We start from the raw sequence: 23,354 nt of genomic DNA, 5'->3' as shown, positions 1-23,354 counted from the left end.
CTCTGAGGCTTTTCAGTCAAATCCTTATTTTACATCTCTCTTCGCTGCCTTTGGCTTTTTGCTTTGAGAAATCAAGCGCCCACCTGCACTGCTGCTGCTGCAGGCAGGAGGTACAGCCAGTTCTATGTCTACAGGTGGATCTATCTGGAACTTCATAGGAGTATGGATCACCTTGGAATCAGGTCACTGGAACGCACCGACACAGCTACCAGTCCAACCACCACAGCCAGCTGCAGTGGAAGGAGGAAACTGGGGAGGGCAGAGTGGAGCGGGATGTTTCTAGGACAGAAAGAGCCTAATTCCTTCTCTGTGAGTACAACTCCCATAGCTCTTGGGATATGGAAGCAGCAAGGTGAGGGAGGACAAAGTCCTTACCCCGTACCCCTCTTGCAACCCTCAGCTGGGGAACCCCAAACGTGACGGACACAGCGGCATTGCAGCGTATTCACGGGAAGGACAGGCACTTCTCTCAGACCAACAGACCAGAAAGCTGGAGGAGTTTCTCTCTCTCTCTCTTTTTTTTGTCAATCTGAAAGGACTCTGGCTTCTCCTCGAACTGGACCTACAAATGTCTTGCCACCAAAAGGAGAAAAAAAAAAAAAAACAAAACCCCAACCAAACCAATTGTGTGGGTGGAAACGTGACAAAAAATAGTGTTCCTCTAAGATAATCTCATCAACCTCAGTGTCCTCTACAAAGGCAACATCGTCCAGCAGCACTACTTAGCACCCAGAGTGCTCTTGGACCGCAGCAGATACCGATCCACTCGGACTTTCCGCCTATCCACTGTCCTGTTCTCACTGTCAAAAATCCTCTGCAGATGTAGGGCCAATCTCCTGTCCTCCTCCTCTTGTTGGAGCTTCTGCTCCATCTCCCGGACCAAGCGATCCTCCGGAGCCAAACCCACCTCCCCAGCCGCGTGCCTCAGTCTCTTGACGGAGCCGTTGTGCTCCAAGTGCTTGGTTTTGCAGCGTCTCTTGCGGCCCCGTCTCAGCGACGGGGGCTGCTCCCCGATGATGTTCTCCACAGAGCTACACGTGCTGTTCTGCACGTTGATGAGTTCACTGTTGTTCAGGTATTTCAGCTGCTTTTTGCCTGATGGTTTCACGGAGACTCCGAGCGTGGTGGTGGTGTTGTCAGGCAGCGACGCGGTGACGCCCATCAGTCTTCTGCTCAGCACTTTCGGGCCAAGGTTCAGACAAGGTTTGTCCATGTTTGCTTTTAGCTCAGGAGCTTCAGACACTCGTGTGTTTAGGGAGGTGATGTTTGATCTCACATCTGGTTCAGCAGCGTTGTCATCTGTGGTTAAGGCCTGTGGATCTCTGTTCTTCTCACTCCCTCTTCCCAGCTTCGTTTTGCTGATGGAAGGAAAGAAATCCAGCTCACCACGTGGATCTGCTGTCACATCAGGAGGAAGATGATCATCCTGCATGTGAGGCTGCTCTTTAGTGCAAGTGCTGGAGTTGGGGACATCAGGAACTGTAATATCTTCTCCAGGCTCCGAAGCCAAGGATGTGAGGGTGGCTTTAGAAAGAGTCTTTTTAATCTGGCGCTCTTGAAATATCTGCTCCCATTTTTTCAGTATCCTAGGACTGGCCTCGTAGGTGGTTGGCTTCTGCAGGCTCCTGTTCAGGTTTCTTGGGGTGGACTTTATGATGAGAGGGCTCAGGACTCTGCCATCAGGAAGCCTCTTTGGAGGAGTACACGGGGAACAGACAATAGGCTTGAAGTGGTTGAGCTCTTCTGAGATGCTGTCATTGCTCTCGGGGCTGATGGAACGTTCCGGCTTGTGCAGGGCTGAGAGGGATGAAACAGGGTTGAGAACCAGACGTTTCTCTGCCGTCAGGTCTGGGGCGGAGAGGCAGCGGTTGTTTTGGGTGGATGACAGAACTCCAACCAGCGGTGCGGACGTGCTGGTGAGGGGTGGCACCTGCAAGGCAAAGCACCACAGCTCTGAGAGGTTGGCACTGAGAAGTACAGACAAACCCGCGAGAGGACGAGGAGACAACGTGAGTCTGACACCATCTGGGTCTGAAGGTTATTTCAGGGGAAGAGCTGCTCTGACCACGAGTGGCACCCACTTGATGGCAAAAGGCTTGAAAGACAAGGAGCTGAGAAGCACGGAGCCACCCTGGCTGAAGGGAGCCAGAGGAAGTCACCTTCACAGGGCTTCTTGCTCCTTGTAGGAATCCCAGGATCTCCTGAGTGGGAAGGGACCCCTAAGGCCAATTGAGTCCAACCCCTGGCTCCTCACAGGTCAAGTCAGAGCAGGGCCCTGAGCGCATCGGCCAGACGCTTCTTGCCCTCAGCCCAGCTCGGGGCTGTGACCCCTTCCCTGGGGAGCCTGTGCCAGCACCCGACCCCCCTCTCAGGACAGAACCTCTTCCTGACACCCAGCCTAAACCTCCCCTGTGCAGCTTCACGCCGTTCCCTCGGATTCCAGTCCTGGTCCCCACAGAGAGGAGAGAGATCGGTGCTGCCCCTTTGCTCCCCTCAGAAGGAAGCTACAGACTGTGATGAGATCCCTGGCCCAGGTTGCCCAGAGAGGTGGTGGAGGCCCCATCCCTGGAGACATTCAAGGTCAGGCTTGATGGGGCTGAGTGACCTGCTCTAGTGAAGATGTCCCTGCTCACTGCAGGGCTGGGATTAGAGGGCCTTCAAAGGTCCCTTCCAAACTAATGCATTCCTTGATTAACCCCAAGACACTCGTATCTCAAAGACTCCCATGAGGTCTCCCCTCAGCCTCCTCTTCTCCAGGAGACAAAGAATAAACACTCGTCCCAGGTTTAAACAAACTGTGCCACAAAACGGCATGAGAAACCGTGTGTTGTGTCCCTGAGGCTGAGTGATGGAACAACCTGGAGAAGTGGTCCCAGACCACAACACACTGGACGCTGCTTGAGCCAGTCCCTAGCAGAGCTTAAGAGCAACATTTTCTTGACAACTCAAGCTGTCACTTCGGGAATGTGACAGAATCCAGGCACAAATAAAAGAGAAATGAGAGCTGCACATACATAGGTGTAAACCTCACTGACGAAGAAACAAAGTTGTGGTTTGAAGCACAGACAACCTGCCCTGGTCAGGCCCCACCTGGAGTGTTGGGTCCAGTTCTGGGCTCCCTGGTAAAAAAAGACAGGGATCTCCTGGAGAGAGTCCAGAGGAGGGACATGGAGATGATGAAAGGCCTGGAGCATCTCCCCTGTGAGGAAAGGCTGAGTGAGCTGGGGCTGTTCAGCCTGGAGAGAAGAAGCCTGAGAGGGGATCTGATCAATGGTTATCAATATCTGAAGGGTGGGACGCAGGGGGACATGGCCAGCCTCTTCTCAGTGTGTGTGGGGACAGGACAAGGGGCAATGGCCTCAAGTTGGAGCACAGGGAGTTCCACACCAATCTGGGGAAGAGCTTCTTCCCAGTGAGGGTGAGGGAGCCCTGGGACAGGCTGCCCAGGGGGTGTGGAGTCTCCTTCTCTGGAGATATTCCAGCCCCGTCTGGACACCGACCTGTGCGACCTGTCCTAGGGAGCTGCTTTGGCAGGGGGGTTGGACCCGATGGGCTCTGGAGGTCCCTTCCAACCCCTACGGTTCTGTGACTCTATGATTCCCTACTGAGCCCAAAAGAGACTTGTTTCCATGAGCTTATTTTGGGCTCAATACAAATTAGCAGATCACCCCTGTAGCACCAGTCTTAATTAGCTAGGTCCATAAAGTAGTTAAAACAGCCCCACAAGTCAGGAGTAGGCGGGTCAGTTTGAGACCTTCCTTTCAGCTCAGCCCAGCTCCCGTTAGCTTCCATGGGAAGTGGAACAGGCTTCAAATACAATCTCTCCAGCCATGGTCCATGCCTGTAGCCTTAGAGCAGTTTGACTGGGTGATGAGTGCTTCCAGTGGGGATCTGACCATTTTCCAAGCAATAGGCACCAACCAAACTGACCTTCCAGAGGCTTTTTGTTCCTTAAAATTTGGGATCTCTGGAATTGAACCCTTCCCCATCTGGGGTGACACCGAGCCCAAGTGTGAGGGGTGTCAGCATGAGGAGGTGGGATGTGCTTGCGAGCTGCCCCAGGCTGAAAACTGACAGCTCTCATGATTTAAGCTGCTGCTGTCAGTCAGAGGCAGAGTACAGCCTCACAGACAGATCCGTACAACCGCCAGTGTGTAAAACTGCTATCCACTGGAAAGCAAGACCAGGCCGGCTCCTGCTGTGGTGTGGAAGTGCAAGGGGAAGTGTCCTAACATGTGGAGAGCAAGGAATTTCCCTCTCTGTGAACAGCTTTGGAGAACAGGAGAGGAAGGGGGAGAATCATAGAATCACAGACTGGTCTGGGTTGGAAGGGACCCCAAGGATCACAGAGTTCCAACCCCCTGCCACAGGCAGGGACACCAACCTCCAGGCCTGGAGCTACACAAGGCTGCCCAGGGTCCCCTCCAGTCTGGCCTTGAACACCCCCAGGGATGAGGCACCCACCCCCTCTCTGGGCAGCCCCTTCCAGACATTCTCTCTGGAAAGAATTTCCCCCCAGTATCTCATCTCACCCTTCCCTCCTCCAGCTTCACTCCAACCCCTTTGTCCTGCCATTATCTACCCTTTTAAAAAGCTGATTCCCCTCCTGTTTCTCTGCTCCCTTCAGGGACTGGAAGGCTGCAGTGAGGTCCCCACGGCAGCCTTCTCTTCTCCAGGCTGAACCAGCCCAGCTCCCTCAGTCTCTCTTCCTAGGGGAGCTGCTCCAGCCTCTGATCATCTCCGTGGCTCCTCTGAACCCTCTCCAACAGTCCCACATCTTTCTTGTACTGGGGCCCCAGCTCTGGACACAGGACTCCAGCTGGGGCCTCCCGAGGGCAGAGCAGAGAAGGACAATCCCCTCCCTGTCCCTGCTGCCACCCCTCTGCTGATGGAGCCCAGGATCCCATCGCCCTTCCGAGCTGCAAGAGCACACTGCTGGCTCATGGGGAGCTTCTCATCCACCAAGACACACAAACTTCTTCAAGATTTGCTTGGAATTGGCTGGGGCTTCAGCCTTGAAAAGTAATTAGTAAACGAAAATGTGATGAGTTTCAATTACCCAATAATTTCCAATTATCCCCCCTGTGCTAACGAACCTGTAAGCCTCCTACTTCCCAGCTCCCTGGCAGGTTTTCGTTGTGAGCTGGAAGAAGAAGATAGACCCTGTGGTGCTAACACATCACCAGCCACACCAGAAACACCAGTAACCCAGATAAGAATGTTTACACACAGAAACCACGTTCGTTCCCAGCCCCAGTCGGTACCTTTGTTCTGTTGGCCACTGTTGATCTCTGCCTGCTCTTTGATCTCTCCTGAATCGTGTCATTGCAGCTCCGACTCCTTTCCACCTTGGCCGTTAGGTTCCTGAAAAGCAGGGGGGTGACAACAGGAGATTTGGTGAGGAACAATCTGGAAGGAGCAGCCCCACAGCCCCACCCCTGGCAGCAGTGAATGTAGGTGGGAGGAAGGCATCGGCCTTGGCAGCGCCTGGCTGGAAGAGATATTCTCCTGCACATCCCAAGGGATCTGGGTAACTTGGATGTGCCATGGAGACCTGGGCCATGTCCAAGGGCTCAGTGCTTGTCACCAGGACAGTTTGGGGTGAGCTGCTGGGAAGCAGCACTGTGGGAAAAGCCCTGGGAGTGCTGGGGGACACCGGGCTGACCATGGCCAGTGATGTGTCCTGGGGCCAAGAAAGCCAACGGGGTCCTGGGGGTGTCAGGAGAAGTGTGGGCAGCAGGTCAGGGAGGTTCTCCTGCCCCTCTGCTCTGCCCTGCCCTGGGGAGGCCTCATCAGGAACAGTGTATGTGGGGCTGGGCTCCCCGGGGCAGGAAGGACAGGGAGCTCCTGGGGAGGGAACAGCAAAGGGCTGTGGAGCTGCTGAGGGCACCAGAACATCTCTCTGACCCACAGAGGCTGAGGGACTCGGGGCTGTTCAGCCTGGAGAAGAGGAGACTGAGGGGGATCTTCTCAGTGCTGAGAAACCCTTGAGGGATGGGCTCAGGAGGAGGGGTCAGTCTGTGTTCAGGGGTGCCCAGGGACAGGACAAGGCACCATGGGCACAAACTGGAGCAGAGGAAGTTCCCCCTGACCCTGAGGGAGGGTGGCAGAGCCCTGGGCCAGGCTGCCCAGAGAGCTTGGGGAGTCTCCCTCCATCTCTGGAGCCATCCCAACCCCATGATCCTGGGCGCTGTCCTGTGCAGCCTGCTGGAGGGGACCCTGCTCTGGCAGGGGTGGGACTGGGGGATCTCCAGAGGTCCCTGCCAGCCCCACCAGTTTGGGGTTTTGTGACTTGTTAACCCCAGGCTCTTACCCTGAAAGGAAAGCGAAGGAGTAGGCACTGCTCTTGGAGACGAAAGCCGAGCGATGTGTTTGTTTGCCCTGGAATGGTTCTTCGTTCTCTGAATCTGAGAGACGTTCAGGAAACTGCAGCCAATCAAGGAAGAGTTTACTGACACGTACAACAAGAAGAACCACTTGGAAAATAAAGCTCTGTCCTGCCAAGGTATTAAAGATCCCCAAATCCCCTGTTCCAATTACACCTTGAGGGCAAGAACTGAGAAGGAACCTGCCAGCAGCCCCACACGCTCCTCAGCTCTTCACTGAGCATGAATAATGCCAAAGGAAACCCACAGCTGCTCCATGTAGCTGTCGGACATCGAAGAGAGTTGGTTTATTGACTACAGTCAGTCACTGTACACCTTCACTGGAGAAGATTCGTGGAAACATGAAGGGTAGACAATGGCAGGACAAGGGGGATGGAGTGAAGCTGAAGGAGGGAAGGGTGAGATGAGATATTAGGGGGAAGTTCTTTCCAGAGAGAGTGGTGAGGGGCTGGAAGGGGCTGCCCAGAGAGGGGGTGGGTGCCCCATCCCTGGGGGTGTTCAAGGCCAGGTTGGATGGGGCCCTGGGCAACCTTGTGTAGCTCCAGGCCTGGAGGTTGGTGGCCCTGCCTGTGGCAGGGGGGTGGAGCTCTGTGATCCTTGGGGTCCCTTCCAATCCAGACCATCCTATGATTCTATGATTCTATGAAACACAGGTACAACTGAAGATTAAGGATATGGAAGCAGAGCCAGTACCTGTACAGATTGGAAGAGCATCCTAACAAACCACTGAAGGCAGCTCTCACTAACATGGATCTTTACAGTCTGTTAGCTCACAGCCTTCAAGGATCATGACAACGTCTGTCAAAGAACCCTGGCAAGTTCCTGACACCTCTCAGTATCAATGGGCAGGAAGAGGAGATACTCAACTAGTCAAGGTCTTAAACCCCCCCACAAGTTCTTGCTCCAGGACTGAGTCTTAGCAGCATTTCATCTACTGCTCCATGTCTATGATGGAGAAAGGGAAGGAGAAGTTTACTTACACACTCCTGGTTCACTTTAAGCACTAAAGATTCATCTTTTTTCTGCTGTTCTTCCATTTTTCTTTTTCCAATGTCCACATCATCCAGAATGAACTTGTGAATCAGATCCTCAGAAGCTTTTTCTTCTTGGAGTTTTTCTTCTCTCAGCTGGAAATAAGGAGAAAAAGGGCGTATTTCAAATGGTTTGAAGTCCAACATCTTGATGCCAATGAGTTAATTTTCTAAAAGTCTGACCACATAATTTAATTTGGTCAGGCCCCACCTGATGTGTTGTGTCCAGTTCTGGGCTCCCTGGTATAAAAGGGACAGGGGCGATGGCCTCAAGTTGGAGCACAGGGAGTTCCACACCAACCTGGGGAAGAGCTTCTTCCCGGTGAGGGTGAGGGAGCCCTGGGACAGGCTGCCCAGCGGGGTGTGGAGTCTCCTTCTCTGGAGATATTCCAGCCCCGTCTGGACGCCGACCTGTGTGACCTGTCCTAGGGAGCTGCTTTGGCAGGGGGGTTGGACCCGATGGGCTCTGGAGGTCCCTTCCAACCCCCCCAGCTCTGTGATTCTGTGAATTTAGTGTCTTAATTTCTCTACTCCACAGCAGAGCCAGTGCCTCCCTCACTAAGAATCACGTGGAGGATGGGTTGTTTCTACAGCCTTACACATTCACGGGCTCTAACGTGAACACCACAGGTATTTTCTTCTGCCAACAGACGGCAGCACAGGCCACATGCTGTGACAGGCACACAGACAGCGTCACCCACATCAAAACTGGTTTGATACAGTGATTCCCATGTGGAAACCTAGTCACTGCATGAAATCCCATCGCTTTGTTCACCCATTGGGATGGAGAAGATCCAGAGAGATCCCTTAACCCCTCCGAAGGCCAAAAGGGGACCCCAAATTTTGAAAACTCCCCACTCTGACCCATGCAATGAACCCTTCCTGGAATCCCCTTGTTTTTTTTTCTCCAGAATCACAAGGTTGGAAAAGAGCTGGACTGGGCACTGGTGAGGCTACAGCTAGAGTTCTGGGTCCAGTTCTGGGCTCCTCACCATAAGAAGGACATGGAGGTCCTGGAGCAAGTCCAGAGAAGGGCAACCAGGCTGGGGAAGGGGCTGGAGGGCAAATCCTCTGAGGAGCGGCTGAGGGAGCTGGGGGTGTTGAGCCTGGAGAAGAGGAGGCTGAGGGGAGACCTTCTCAGCGCCTCCACTGACCTGCCAGGAGGGTGCAGAGAGGTGGGCGATGGTCTCTTCAGCCAGGGGACAGGAGATGGGACAAGGGGAAATGGGCTCAAGCTGCACCAGGGCAGGGTCAGCTCAGATGGGAGGGAAAAGTTCTTCCCTGGCAGTTGTGGGGCTGTGGAACAGGCTGCCCAGGGAGGGGGCTGAGTCCCCACCCCTGGGGGTGTTTAACAGATGGGGAGATGAGGTACTGAGAGATCTGGGTCAGCACAGGACAGGAACGGTTGGACTCCCTGAGCTTAAAGGTTTTTTCCAACCTGGTCATTCTGTGACTCTCATTCCTCTTCCCCAGCAGCTGAACCAATCAGCCAGAGGTTGGACCCATCTCAAAGCACCATCACAGAGATCAAGGCCCCAGGACAGCGATGAAATCTATTGACAGACACACTGGCAGTGGGCAGAGTCCACAGTGTTTCAGCAGGTCCAAGCAGAGGAAGGCGTGACAGACACAGGAATTCCAACACTCCCCTCTCAGCAAGTTACAGGAGGGGTTGCAGTTGGAATCATCATCCACTTGGCTGCAGCAGTCACTGCAACAGTTCCCAGTTAATAAGCAACAGATTTCCATAAACAACTGGTTTTTGGAGGTGGGTAGTTCCACAAAACCAATTCCCTTTTTAAATGTTCAAAAAATTTTCCCAGATTTTTAACTCCAAAGCAACTGAGAAGCTTTTTCTTCCCTTCTCAAGTCTTTTTTGGCTTGAAATGACATCTTTTTCCTTGCCCAAAAGTAGGTAGAAAGCTGTAGTTCAGAATAGGTTGTTTCTGAGAAAGATCCTACTGCAGGAGGCGTCTTCTGCTGCAAAAGTCTTTATGGAATTACAGCCACAAATAGTGATACTCTAATGAACCCTGAACAACAGAAGGGATCCTTAAGGCTTGCTGAGAAAGGTACATTTCCATGTTCTGCAAGGCAGTAAAATCTGGCTTCTCAACAGACTCTCAGACTGGTTTGGGTGGGAAGGGACCCCAAACCCCATCCAGTGCCTACCTGTCACAGGCAGCCCAGGGTGCCCAAAGCCCCATCCAACCCAGCCTTGAACCATGCCAGGGAGCCAGAGGCAGCCCCAGCTTCTCTGGGCACCCTGTGCCAGGGCCTCCCTCTCCCCAGGAAGGATTCCTGCTTCCCAGTCCCTCTCCATCACCCTCCTGCAGCTGAAGGCCATTTCCCTGGACCTACCACGCTCCATTACTGCCAACATTTTTCTGAACTGGGTGAACAGCACAAAGGAAATGAATGACCTTTGCTACAGAGCAGGAATAAAAAGCCCTTCCCATTTCCTTAGAGGTAGGATGGCATTCCCACAGGAAATCCAAGTTCTTCTGGAAGAAAAAAAAACCATTTCCACAGAATACTGTACCTTCCTTAGGTGGCTTTCATATTCTTCTCGGAGTTCCCCTGGTTTACTCAATTTAATGGGTGCTCTGAATATAAAGTCTGGAAAAAGAAGGGACAAAACAAAGACAAAACCACTTTTTAGTGTATGATGACTGGTGTTGCCCATTATTTCCCCAAAAAGCCAAGCCGTCCAGGGAGGTTCTGCAGCATTTTTTGGAGCATGGAATGTTTATGTTAGGACATTGCTGTGGAAGCTCTGTTTAATGTACAGAACCATCAGGAGGAGGATGGCCAAGCAAATCCATTTTCTACAGGGTTTCTACTCTACAGGAGAGCATGAGGAGGATGTAAGCACAAACGTTAAGCCCTGAGGTGGCACAGGGAAGCTGAGTCCTAGAAGCTTTAAGCATCTCCTCCAGCCAGACAGCCAAGCAAGCTGAGAGCAGCAGCAGGATGTCCTGAATTCCCATCCGTGCCCTTCCGCTGTTTGAACAAACACCTCAAGAACTCTCTCTGGTTTTACATCACAGACTAACAGGGGTTGGAAGGCATCTCCAGAGCCCATCGGGTCCAACGCCCCTGCCAAAGCAGCTCCCTAGGACAGGTCACACAGGTCGGTGTCCAGATGGGGCCGGAATATCTCCAGAGAAGGAGACTCCACACCCCCCTGGGCAGCCTGTCCCAGGGCTCCCTCACCCTCACCGGGAAGAAGCTCTTCCCCAGATTGGTGTGGAACTCCCTGTGCTCCAACTTGAGGCCATCACCCCTTGTCCTGTCCCCACACACACTGAGAAGAGGCTGGCCATGTCCCCCTGTGTCCCACCCTTCAGATATTGATACCCATTGATCAGATCCCCTCTCAGGCTGCTTCTCTCCAGGCTGAACAGCCCCAGCTCACTCAGCCTTTCCTCACAGGGGAGACGCTCCAGGCCTTTCATCATCTCCGTGTCCCTCCCCTGGACTCTCCTCAGGAGATCCCTGTATTTTTTATACATGGTTCAGCTCCTCCTCATCTCCTTCTGCTAGAAAACCACTCCCCAAAGTCAGTATTTCAAAGCTGGAAGGGTGGGTTGCTCATTCCGGCAGGAATTCCCCATCCTGTTCCCGCTTCCTCTCTTCCCCCCCTTGGGAATTCAGAAACCAGAAGCACATTGGCACAGGATTAGAGTTTAACCTCCATCCCTGGAGTCTGTTACTCCCCAGATAACTCCCTTCGTTACGTTGGTCTCAAAGCTCCTTCCGGTTTCTCTGCAGCACAAGTCTGGGCAAGTTGTGGTACAGTCAGAGGAGCTCAGATGGAAAAGGGAACAACCAAAATAAAACAACAACCCCTGAACAACTGTCCCAGCTCAGCCAGCATCAGTGCTCAGGGTGGGGAGCAGCACAGCTCATCATCCTCGTGATGCCCCAGCTGGAGTCCTGTGTCCAGAGCTGGGGCCCCAACACAGGAAAGATGTGGGACTGTTGGAGAGGGGTCAGAGGAGCCACGGAGATGATCAGAGGGCTGGAGCACCTCCCCTAGGAAGAGAGGCTGAGGGAGCTGGGCTGGTTCAGCCTGGAGAAGAGAAGCCTGTGGGGGGACCTCATTGCAGCCTTCCAGTTCCTGAAGGGAGCAGAGAAACAGGAGGGGAATCAGCTATTTAAAGGGCAGAGAGTGGCAGGACAAGGGGGATGGAGTGAAGCTGAAGGAGGGAAGGGTGAGATGAGATATTGGGGGGAAGTTCTTTCCAGAGAGAGTGGTGAGGGGCTGGAACAGGCTGGCTGCCCAGAGAGGGGGTGGGTGCCCCATCCCTGGAGGTGTTCAAGGCCAGGTTGGATGGGGCCCTGGGCAACCTTGTGTAGCTCCAGACCTGAAGGTTGGTAGCCCTGCCTGTGGCAGGGGGTTGGAACTCTGTGATCCTTGGGGTCCCTTCCAACCCAGACCATCCCATGATTCTATGAAAAAGCCCATCACTTCAGTCCTTTCCCAGCGGCGAGCATGAGAGGCAACTCTGGAGCTTCCTGCTGTTGAGGCCAGAATGAACAGATCTTTAATACTCACTTGAAAAGGGGGAAAAAACATCTTGGGACCAAACATTAAGAAGCTATTTTGTATGATAAGAATCACAGAATCACAGAATCACAGAACTGTAGGGGTTGGAAGGGACCTCCAGAGATCATCTGGTCCAACGCCCCTGCCAAAGCAGGTTCCCCAGGACAGGTCGCACAGGGAGGTGTCCAGATGGGTCTGGAATCTCTCCAGAGAAGGACTTGTTTTTAAAGGAAAACACCCAAAGCATCCCAAAACATGTGATAAAAATCCTGAGCAGTGGTGAGGCCGGGGAGTCCAGGCTGCATTCTTCACTCCCGCTTCTGCAACCAGCCACGCTGGAAACCTTCCATCATCTTCTCCAAATGTTTCTTTTTTTCACTTGTGTACTTGAGCAGTTCCAGTTCTCTGGGAATTTTATCAAGCTGAACTTCCACGGAGACAGTGCCAAGAGCAAGAGCCATTCCTAACACACCAGGGGCAACCTTCAGTTACTGCTGAGTGTTTAAGGTTTGTTTCTGACCTTATCTCTGTAGCTAAAAGGGTGTAAAACCTACCTCTGGGGTAAAACCTACCTCCAAGTAGGTCTGGGGAGGGGATTGTGCCCCCGGACTGGGCACTGGTGAGGCTGCACCTCGAGTGCTGGGTCCAGTTCTGGGCTCCTCCCCATAAGAAGGACATGGAGGTCCTGGAGCGAGTCCAGAGAAGGGCAACCAGGCTGGGGAAGGGGCTGGAGGGCAAATCCTGTGAGGAGTGGCTGAGGGAGCTGGGGGTGTTGAGCCTGGAGAAGAGGAGGCTGAGGGGAGACCTTCTCAGCACCTCCACTGACCTGCCAGGAGGGTACAGAGAGGTGGGCGATGGTCTCTTCAGCCAGGGAAATGGAGATGGGACAAGGGGCAATGGGCTCAAGCTGCACCAGGGCAGGGTCAGCTCAGATGGGAGGGAAAAGTTCTTCCCTGGCAGAGTTGTGGGGCTGTGGAACAGGCTGCCCAGGGAGGGGGCTGAGTCCCCACCCCTGGGTGTGTTTAACAGATGGGGAGATGAGGTACTGAGAGATCTGGGTCAGCACAGGGCAGGAACGGTTGGACTCCCTGAGCTTAAAGGGCTTTTCCAACCTGGTCATTCTGTGATACATGATGAAGCCCTATGAGCTAACCTGAGGGAAAGAAGCAGCACTAAAGAGGAGCCACATCAACTGTTTCATTGGGTTCAGCAAGTTGGAAGAGATTTTAAAGACTAGAATCAGGTTTATCCATGAAGCTGTGCTGGTTCCCTGGGGGGGTCTCATGTCAGGGGGAGGGAATTTTATGTCTGAAAACTTTACAAGACAACTTGAATGTTTCATAGATGGGTGAAGAGACAGAAACCCCAAATTTCAACTGGTGTAGAAGACATGAAAACAAAAATGGATCCACAGCTGTAGATCACCCATAATATTGTGTGCAGGGGCTGGGTTCCCTATCAGTAAGGACAGGGAGCTCCTGGAGAGGGGGCAGCAAAGGGCTGTGGAGATGCTGAGGGCACCAGAACATCTCTCTGACCCAGAGAGGCTGAGGGACTTGGGGCTGTTCAGCCCGGAGAAGAGAAGACTGAGGGGGATCTTCTCAGTGCTGAGAAACCCTTGAGGGGTGGGCTCAGGAGGAGGGGTCAGTCTGTGTTCAGGGGTGCCCAGGGACAGGACAAGAGGCCGTAGGCACAAACTGGAGCAGAGGAAGTTCCCCCTGACCCTGAGGAGGAACTTCTTTGCTGGGAGGGTGGCAGAGCCCTGGGCCAGGCTGCCCAGAGAGCTTGGGGAGTCTCCCTCCATCTCTGGAGCCATCCCAACCCCGTGATCCTGGGCGCTGTCCTGTGCAGCCTGCTGGAGGGGACCCTGCTCTGGCAGGGGTGGGACTGGGGGATCTCCAGAGGTCCTTGCCAGCCCCACAAGCCTGGGAGTCTGTGAATCTTTAAGGTTGGAAAAAACCTCTCGGGCCATAAAGTCCAACTGTCTGTCCAGTGAACGATCCTGCACAGCGGCTGTCTGCAGCCAAGGCTGCTGGGGCAGAAACCCCACAGATGGAACCTTGCTCTGGGATGCATCTGAGGAGGAAGGAGAGATGATTAGAGCATGAGATGTATTCCTCCAGCACAGGAACGTCCTCCTTCCTGAACATCCCTGTCCTAACTCTGCATGCTCAGGTCCAGGAGAAGGCTGCTCAGCTGTTCCAGTGTGTCCTGCAGCTTGGGAGAATGATGGAAAATGGGTGAAAGGATGGAAGAAACAGCCTTTGACTCGGTTCTGCAGCAAAACTCCAGCTTGTTCTTCTCTTGAGCAACTGTGAGTCAACAGAAATGGTTTCTCAAGGAAGCTGACCTGGAAGGGCTCTTGGGAAGGTCAGCACTGGGATGCTCCCTCCAAGCAGGGTGACAGCACTGAGCCAGGCACAGCGATAGGATCCAACTTGGCCTCCTTAGGTTGGCAGAGAAGAATTTCAGCCTGTTGTACTCAATCTTGGAAGAACCCAATTGATTTCTGCACTATATGAGAGGACAAAAGGGTTCCTAATTCTTTACTTAATTAAAGAATTAATTCTTTAATTCTCTTCACAGAAGGCATTTGACTCATAGCCTCCATCCCCTTGAATGCCTCCATCCTTCAACAGAAGCATGCAGAACTGTGCATCAAGCAGAGTCACCTGCCCTCCTGACCACCAGATTTTATAGTTACTGGTGAGAAGGTTCAGAAACATCCACCTGGAGAGTTCTGCAGTGTGGGTTGAATAAAGAGAAGTTGAACTGGGTTCAGAAACCCTTCGGTTCCCTGTCCCATTGTTTGGAGGCTCCTGGGTTTTGCCACACTGATGCCATCACTTGATGAGCCATCACTTGATGTCATCACTTGATGAGCCACTGGAGCAAGTCTGGATGTAAGCCACCAATGTGCATCTGCAGCCCAGAAGGCCATCCCATCCTGGGCTGCATCCCAAGGAGCGTGGCCAACAGATCAAGAGTTTTGGCTGGTTTGGCCACAAATCTGCAATTTTTCTAAGTGGAAGAAGCAGTAAGTTGGAGCTGTAGGAAGAACTGAGGCTGTCACACACTGGTAGGACAACATGTGGCATCTCCAGACCCCCTTCTCCTGCCCTGCAATTGCCAGCTCTGGTCACAGGAAACCAGAGATGGACCTGAGCCAAGGTAGAACTCATCTACTGGATAAAAACCTAATTGCAGATCTCCAAAAAGTTGGGTTTTTTTCACCCCAGCAGAGCTCCTATGTCACAATGGGCTCTATACCAGTTCTCAAATGGGACAGTAACAGATTTTATCTGCTTGTGAGGATTGAGCTCCAGCTGAAGGAGGTGACACCAAAGGAATATTAATGTAGCAGAGAGTCATTTCTCCCTCACTCACTACAGCCTAAATAGGCTGGTACCAGTAATTCCAGTCATCTCCTTTAGATAGTCTTCCCAACATGTTTTCATAGAACTCCAGACTGGTTTGGGTGGGAAGGGACCTCAAAGCCCCCTGCAGTGCCCCTCTTCCATGGGCAGGGACACCCCACCAGCCCAGGGTGGCCCAAGCCCCATCCAACCTGGCCTTGAGCCCTGCCAGGGAGCCAGGGGCAGCACCAGCTTCTCTGGGCACCGTGTGCCAGGGCCTCCCCCCTCCCCAGGAAGGATTTCTGTCTCCCAGCCAGAGGGACAGAGGGAAGAGGTGTCTTTAGAAAGCTGGTGAAATCCCCCCCTTGGTAAGTTCTGAAGTGCTTGTGGTTGTCTTCAAGGCTTCCTGGAGCACAGAGATCATGGAGAAGTAGGAGAAGAGGAGGGGAAGCAGCTACTTGAAAAGTGTAAACCAGTGTAGGGGTACTACAACCAGTTGTTAAGTTTGGAAGAAGGCCAACTACCACCATACTGTAAGGACAACTCATTAACTCAAACCCATCTCCATCTCTGATGGGATAATTAGGGGGAACCAAGTAACATCCAGTTCATCTCTTGGGGGTGAGAGGGTGTTCTAGCTGCTGGAGAGACCAAGCCAACCACAACTTCTCTTGACAGAGGAAGTTCAGGACTAGCAGGATGTGCTGTTCAACGGGGCACCCTGCTTTTAAGCAGCTCACAGAGGAACTGCCTCCTGCACTGTCCAAAACTGTTCTCACCAGTGACTATAAAATCTGGTGGTGCTGGAGGAATACATGTCATGCTCTAATCATCTCTCCTTCCTCCTCAGATGCATCCCAGAGCAAGGTTCCATCTGTGGGGTTTCTGCCCCAGCGTCCTTGGCTGCAGACAGCCACTGTGCAAGATCGTTCACTGTTAATGTCCCTGAAGAGGCAACCCAACCTTTCTCCTGTTCTCTGGCAATCTCAAATTTAATCTGTGCCATCAAACAGCCAGACACCACCAATACTGCGAGGAGGAGGAGGAAGAAGGAGGTGGTGTTGACTTCAATTAGTTGGACCTGCGGAGTAAATCAGTGAAAGGCTTGCTCAGGATTGCCATCAACTCTTCAAGGCTGTGGTCTGGAGACACACACACAAACTACTGGTGACAGGCTGGAGAACAAAAGAAATGACAGCAAATAAAGGAATCACCAGGAAATGCTGGAGAATGAGACTGGTCTGGTTCAGCAAGGAAAGAGGGAAACCACAGCCAAAAAGACTGGGAAGAAGGAGGGGGAGGTCATGTCTGGCAAAAACACCCCACCCCCCTATAAAAACATCAGCTATTGGTTGTTCTGTGTAGCTACTGGGCAGGGGAGAAACAAAGAAACTTGGATGTGTTCCTAACAAGGGAGCTTCAGTAGATACCAGGCAATATCTCCCAAAAGTTCGGAGGCTGAAACAAAGGCGGTGGTGGGATCTTCTGTGTATCAGCAGACGACTTGGATGTCTACAAGGTCCAGGTACCTTTGATCCTACTTCAGCATGGGGGAGCAGGCTTCCCCTCCCTTCTAAAAATACCTGGACCTCTACTACGGCAGCAGTTGTTTCTTCTTTCCCTCCCAGATCACCTTCATGTTAGGGGTGTGAAGGTCTGGACCAACTTAACGACTTGTCCTTCAGCAATTTTCCAAGCTCCCTGAAGTCATCTATAGTCAGGGACAAGAATGTCAGGACTGTTCAGCCAGGGCAAGTGTAGGGTCCTGCCCCTGGGAGGAACAACCCCCAGCACCAGGACAGTTCGGGGTGACCCGCTGGGAAGCGGCGCTGCCGAGAAGGACCTGGGAGTGCTGGTGGCACCGAGCTCTCCATGCCCAGCAGTGGCCAAGGGGCCGGTGGGACCTGGGGGCCTTGAGCAGAGAGTGGCCGGCAGCTCCAGGGAGGTTCTGTTCTCCTCCCCTCTGCTCAGCCCTGCTGAGCCACAGCTGGACTTGGGTGTCCAGTGCTGGGCTCCCAGTTCAGGACAGACTGGGAGCTGCTGGAGAGAGTCTGGGGAGGGGATGAGGATGAGGATGAGCCAGAGCATCTCTGGTGGGAGGGAAGGCTGCGAGAGCTGGGGAAGAGAAGACTGCGAGGGGATCCCATCAACACTGACCCCTATCTAAAAGGGGTGTCCAGGGGATGGGGCCAGACTCTTCTCAGGGTGCCCAGTGACAGGACAAGGGGTGATGGGCACAAAGCACCTTGAGTCACAACGCCATCCATCTTCCTTAGAGAGATGAGATGGGAATTTATTTAGGCTGAGCAACTCGCTGTGAACACGTTATGCTCCTCCTTCTTCTTGGGCAGCTGAAGCCTCCAACACATTCCCGCTGTCTCCAAGCCTCCCATCTGCTGCACCTATCTGCCTTCCAAGAGTTCCACCAGGAAACTGTTTTCATAGAAGGAATCACACTAAGCAAAGCATCACACTGCATCTTCAGCTCAAAATTCGGTTGTACTCCAGCATCTATACACCTAGAGATGCCCACACAGCAGGCAGAGAGGATGTGGGACCAATGGGTCACCTACACCTTCTGGAGCAGCAGCTGGAGGCCAGGCTGAAGGCAGAGGGGCAGCTCAAAGGGCAGCAGATGCCCAGGAGAAGGCAAACAAACCCAGCCCACGCTGACACAACACAGCATGGTCTCTGCTGACTTCCATCCAGTTGTGTTTGACAACTGGTATGACAAGGACTTTGTCTTCATACGTATTTGTGTGGCACCTAACACAGATTCCACAATCTCAGCCAAGGTCTGAGAGCTCCTAAAGTCCACCAGTATGTACAAATCCCACAGGACAAAAATAGGAGACCTGAAACTTTGATTAATGAGCCAGTCTAAGCTGGAATAATCAAGAAAGACCATGTCAAGAAGTCATACCAAGTCAAGAGGTCAAGAAGCCACACCATGCCAAGAAGTCATACCCAGCAGCTTTTCAGACTCTGCAGATTTTAAGTGATTTAATTAAATACATCAACCTAATCAGTGTTTGATAAAGGAATCACAGAGTAGTTGAGGTTGCCAAAGACCCTCTTGGCGCACCCTGGGCTGGGTGAGTGGTGTCCCTGCTCATGGCAAGGGGTTGGAACCACGTACTTTTCAAAGGTCTCTTCCAACACAAACCAGCCTGGGATTCTAAGACCAGCTCCAGGAATCCTAGGCTCCTGAGAGCAGGGGGAAGATCTGGAGCCAGGGTGACCCACCATCACTGGGGGAGGATCAGGTTCATTTCAACAAAGCAGACAGACACAGGTCCATGGTACTTCATGGGTTGCACCCATGAGAGCCCAGGGAGCTGGCCAGTGTCACTGTGAGGCTACAATTAATCATCTTTCAAAGGTGATGCTGATCCAGATCGGTTCTTGAGGCCTAGAAGAAAGGAAATGGCACTCTTCCCTTCAAAAGGGCAAGGAGGACAAAAGACAAGGCCAGTCCCACCTCGATCCCTGGAAAGGTGATGGAGCCACTATTCCTGGAAACCCTTTCTAGACAAGGAGAAGGTGTTGGGGAGGTATTCAGCTTGGATGTTTGAAAAGGAAAGCACACTTAGCAGTGTAGTACTCTTCTGTGATGAGACAACTGGCTCAGCAGATGAGCAGTGGACACAGTTTATCCTCATCAGTGAAGCCCCATGAAGATCATTAAGTGACCAGAGGATCTGGTGTAGGCTGAGGGAGCTGGGACTGTCCAGCCTGGAGAAGAGAAGGCTTTGGGAGGATCTCATCAGTGTGGTTAAATACCTGCTGGAAGACAGCAGAGAAGATTGAGCCAGGCTCTACTCAGTGGTGCCCAGTGACAGGACAAGAGGAAAAGGGCACAAATTGAAATACAAGTAGCTCCATTTAATGTCAGGAAACACTTTTTTACCATCAAGGTGGTCAAGCACTGACACAGGTTGCCCAGAGAAGCTGCAGAGTCTCCAACCTTGGTGAGAATCAACACCCAACTGGACTCAGTAGTGAGTAACCTGCTCCTGGTGACCCCGCTTTGAGGGTCTCCAGAGATCCCTGCCAACCTCAACCACGCTGTGACCCTCTGATAAACCTCACCAATGATCTAAACCACATCCACTGCTCCCTCTCTCTGGACATAGTAGGGTACCACTTGTAATGCCTACCTTCGATTTCCACACTGTTAGCCCAATTTATGACCTAAGTGGCCAATTATCTTCATGGCTTCAAGTTGGTGCTACTTAAGCTGGAGCTTGGGCTGGAAAATGCCACTGAAGATTACGGCTCATTTTACCTCACCTCATGAGCTGTCACCTCAACCACTCCATGGCTTTAAGTGGAATTTTATGGTGGTGAGGTCTACGCTACTGAACACAGGGCACAGTGTGAGGAAGGGTTAGTCCAGCCCAACCTAGAGCATCCAGGAGCAAGCCATGCTTAAGGGGACACTCAGGTGCAGGTCTGCTATTGTCAGATCCCACCTGCAATGTGGTGTCCAGCTCTGGAGCCCTCAGCACAAGGACATGGACCTGTTGGAGCAGGTCCAGAGGAGGCCACAAAATGATCCAAGGGCTGGAGCACCTCTCCTGTGAAGCCAGGCTGGGAGAGGTGGGCTGGGTCAGCCTGGAGAAGAGAAGGCTCTGGGGAGATCTCACAGCACCTTCCAGTCCCTGAAGGGGCTACAGGAAAGCTGGGGAGGGATTTTTCAGAAGGGCAGGGAGACATAGGACGAGGGGGGATGGGTTTAAACTGGAAGGGGGGAAGATTTAGATTGGATATTGGGAAGAAATTCTTCCCTCTGAGGGTGGTGAGGCCCTGGCACAGGGTGCCCAGGGAAGTGGTGGCTGCCCCCTCCCTGGAGGTGTCCAAGGCTGGGTTGGATGGGGCCTTGAGCAGCCGGGGCTGCTGAGAGGTGTCCCTGCCCATGGCAGGGGGTGGGACTCAGTGATCTTTGAGATCCCTCCCAGCCTGGATCAGTCTGTGGTTCTGTGATTCCATGGTTTGGGGTACACCCCACACCTCTCATTGCTACGCCCCAACACGATTCTCTTCAAGACATTTGCAGAGCTTTCAGAAGTTTGGGCAGACGGAAAACAACCAAGGGGATGCCCTTGCTGCACCACACATGCATCTCAGATGCTTCAAGACAACCAGCATATTGAAATCCACTAATTAATAAACCCCCAAACTGAACCACCACAGCACTGCATCAGCATTCCCACAGCATGGTGGGGTGGGATAGTCTCACTCAAGCAGGATCAAGCCGAGTATATTGAAGCACCACCAAGACAACCACCTCGGAGCAGAGATGGATTTGGGGGGGGGAGTTTGTTGTCACTCCTCTGGCTGGGTCGGCGAGGAGAAACCTCCCACTGGACAGTGAATCCTCCTGCCTGAAGACTTCACAATTCCCTCCCAGCAAAGGTGAGTGGGGTGAGTGCAAACCACCAATTGAAGCTGTTTAAACTCATCCTGCCAATTCTTCCCCACAGCGAATTAAGCACGAACTGGGATACTGGGAACAGGCTGGAAAAGGAATCATAGAATCCCAGACTGGTCTGGGTTGGAAGGGACCCCAAGGATCACAGAGCTCCAACCCTCCCTGCCACAGGCAGGGCCACCAACCTCCAGGCCTGGAGCTACACAAGGTTGCCCAGGGCCCCATCCAACCTGGCCTTGAACACCTCCAGGGATGGGGCACCCACCCCCTCTTTGGGCAGCCCCTTCCAGCCCCTCACCACTCTCTCTGGAAAGAACTTCCCCCCAGTATCTCATCTAACCCTTCCCTCCTCCAGCTTCACTCCATCCCCCTTGTCCTGCCAGTCTCTGCCCTTTAACAAGCCGATTCCCCTCCTGTTTCTCTGCTCCCTTCAGGGACTGGAAGGCTGCAATGAGGTCCCCCCGCAGCCTTCTCTTCTCCAGGCTGAACCAGCCCAGCTCCCTCTGCCTCTCTTCATAGGGGAGCTGCTCCAACCCTCTGATCATCTCCGTGGCTCCTCTGACCCCTCTCCAACAGTCCCACATCTTTCTTGTGTTGGGGCCCCAGATCTGGACTCAGGACTCCAGCTGGGGCCTCATGAGGGCAGAGCAGAGAGGGACAATCCCCTCCCTGTCCCTGCTGCCACCCCTCTGCTGATGGAGAAGTTAGGGGATGGAGAATGGTTAGGGGATGGCTGACCAGTGAAGACCGTTTATCCAGAGCTTAAAGCCTCATCTGTGCTGTTAAAGGTGGTGAAGCTTCTCAGGTGGGTGCGGTGTAGGAGGTTATCTCTGCCAGCGCTGCCGCATCACCTCTCCGACCAGCAGGCACCGCGGCACCAGCAGAAGCTCCCGGCACACCGGGAATTTTGACAGCAGGAAGGTTGGGCATCTTATCACAACAGGGAAGGGGGGTGGGGGGGAAGGGAAGAAAAACAGAGCCAGGCTGCTGGCTCAGATGAGGATTTATTTTAAAGGAAACACTGTGGATGGTTTTCTAGGAGCAGAGGGAAAGGCTGCTGGGGAGGAAACGCGTGACAAAAAGCCATGAACTCAGAAATGATGGGCTTGTTTTTTATGGCAACAAGGGAGCGGGACTTCCCCCAGCACAAAGCTTCCCTCTCTGGCTGCAGCAGCAACCAGCAGCGCTGTTGAAGCCACTCGGGGTTTTTTTGGGGGGTGTTGGTGTACACACAACTGTCTGTTTGGTGTTTCGGGGTTCAGGAGGAGAGGTCAGACCTACCCGATGCAGGGGGGGCTGTTAAAGCCAGTGGATTAGTGCGGGGCAGGGAACGGGGTGGGAGGCTGCTGGCAGCTCTCTCCAGCCCAGCCTTCACACCTCCCCAGCCCACCATCACCACCAGGGATGATGCTTTATGCAGGGGGACACCCTCCTGCCGTCCCCCTCTCAACGCTGTCGGCGAGGTGCAGCCCTGACAGCTGAGCCCGGGCGCACTCAGTGCACGGAGCAGTGTTGATCAGGATGGAAACATTCGTGTGGGTGTCCCGGGCACCCCTCCGAGGCCCATCTCCCGCCGCTGCTAAGGGGAGGGTGGGCTGAGGCCCGCCGCACCCCCCCCCGTTCCTCCCCGCACACCGCGGACGGGGCTGAGTCCCCGCAAACTCACCGCACCGTCCCGGCCCCGCCCCGCCCCGCTCGGGGGCTGAGCCCCCTCCAGCTCATCGCACCTCCCGCGCGCCGGCCCCGCCCCCTCGGGGCCGAGCACCCGCGCGCGCCCCGCACCACCCCCCCCACCCCCCCAAATCGCCCCCCCCTTTCCTCCCTTCCCGCTCCCGCCTCCTCCCTCCCCCCTTCCACCGGCGCGGCTGGAAACGGGGAGGGGGGTGAGGGAGGGGGGGAGGTGGTGAGGGAGGGACGGGCGCCCGCCGCCGCCGCACCTTGGTCCGGCGGCCGCTGCTCCCCGCCTCCTCCGGCGGCCGTCGTGGCGGCGGGCTCAGCGCGGGCCTGCTGGCGGCGGGCCCGTGTGGAGAGGCGGCTGCGGCAGAGCGGGCAGCAGAGGCCCGGGCCCTGCAGGCAGCGCTGGAAGCAGGCGAGGCACAGAGAGTGGCGGCAGGGCGGCGTCACCGCCTCCACCGACGCCTGGCGGCATACCGGGCACTCCGCCACCGCCAGCACCACTTCGCCCTCCTCCTCCTCCTCCCCCGCCGCCGCCGCCGCTGCCACAGCCCGCCCCCGGCGCCGCCGCCCCCGCCGAGCCGGCACCGCGGCCCGGCCGCCGGGACCCGCCGCCGCCGCCGCCATCTTCTCACACTTTGAAGGGACAGAGCGCTGGGGCGCGCGGCCCCGCCCCCTCCCCCCCCGTGTCACATAATTCATGAGGCGGCGGCGGCGCGCCCGCCCGCTGCATATTAATGAGCAACGCCTCCGCGCCGGGCCACGCCCCGCTGATGAATATTCATGAGACAGCGGGTATATAAGCCGGGGCCGTCGGTGCCGTCCCTGCGGCGGACGGAGGGGCGGGGGGGAGCGGCAGCTGGACCTGCAGGGCCCGGCGCGGTGTGAGGGGAGCCCCGGCCCTGGAGAGGGCGGGTGTGT

At 54.3% G+C, this 23,354-nt stretch overlaps 1 protein-coding gene across 1 annotated transcript; it reads right to left on the bottom strand.

The window, feature by feature from the left end:
• Window positions 1-718: 718 nt before the first annotated feature.
• On the bottom strand, window positions 719-23,060 carry RNF169 (ring finger protein 169; the record flags this gene model as incomplete). Its single annotated transcript, XM_084261481.1, has 6 exons — window positions 719-1,930; window positions 5,265-5,364; window positions 6,314-6,426; window positions 7,367-7,513; window positions 9,960-10,036; window positions 22,697-23,060. The coding sequence occupies 6 exons, from the start codon at window positions 23,058-23,060 to the stop codon at window positions 719-721; spliced, it is 2,013 nt and encodes a 670-aa protein (XP_084117607.1).
• Between the last annotated feature and the right edge of the window lie 294 nt (window positions 23,061-23,354).

The sequence above is a fragment of the Gallinula chloropus genome, assembly GCF_964237585.1.
Source record: "Gallinula chloropus genome assembly, chromosome: 1".
Lineage (NCBI taxonomy): Eukaryota > Metazoa > Chordata > Aves > Gruiformes > Rallidae > Gallinula > Gallinula chloropus.
The sequence above is the reverse complement of the archived record's forward strand: the minus strand, read 5'-3'. Positions and strand labels throughout refer to the sequence as shown.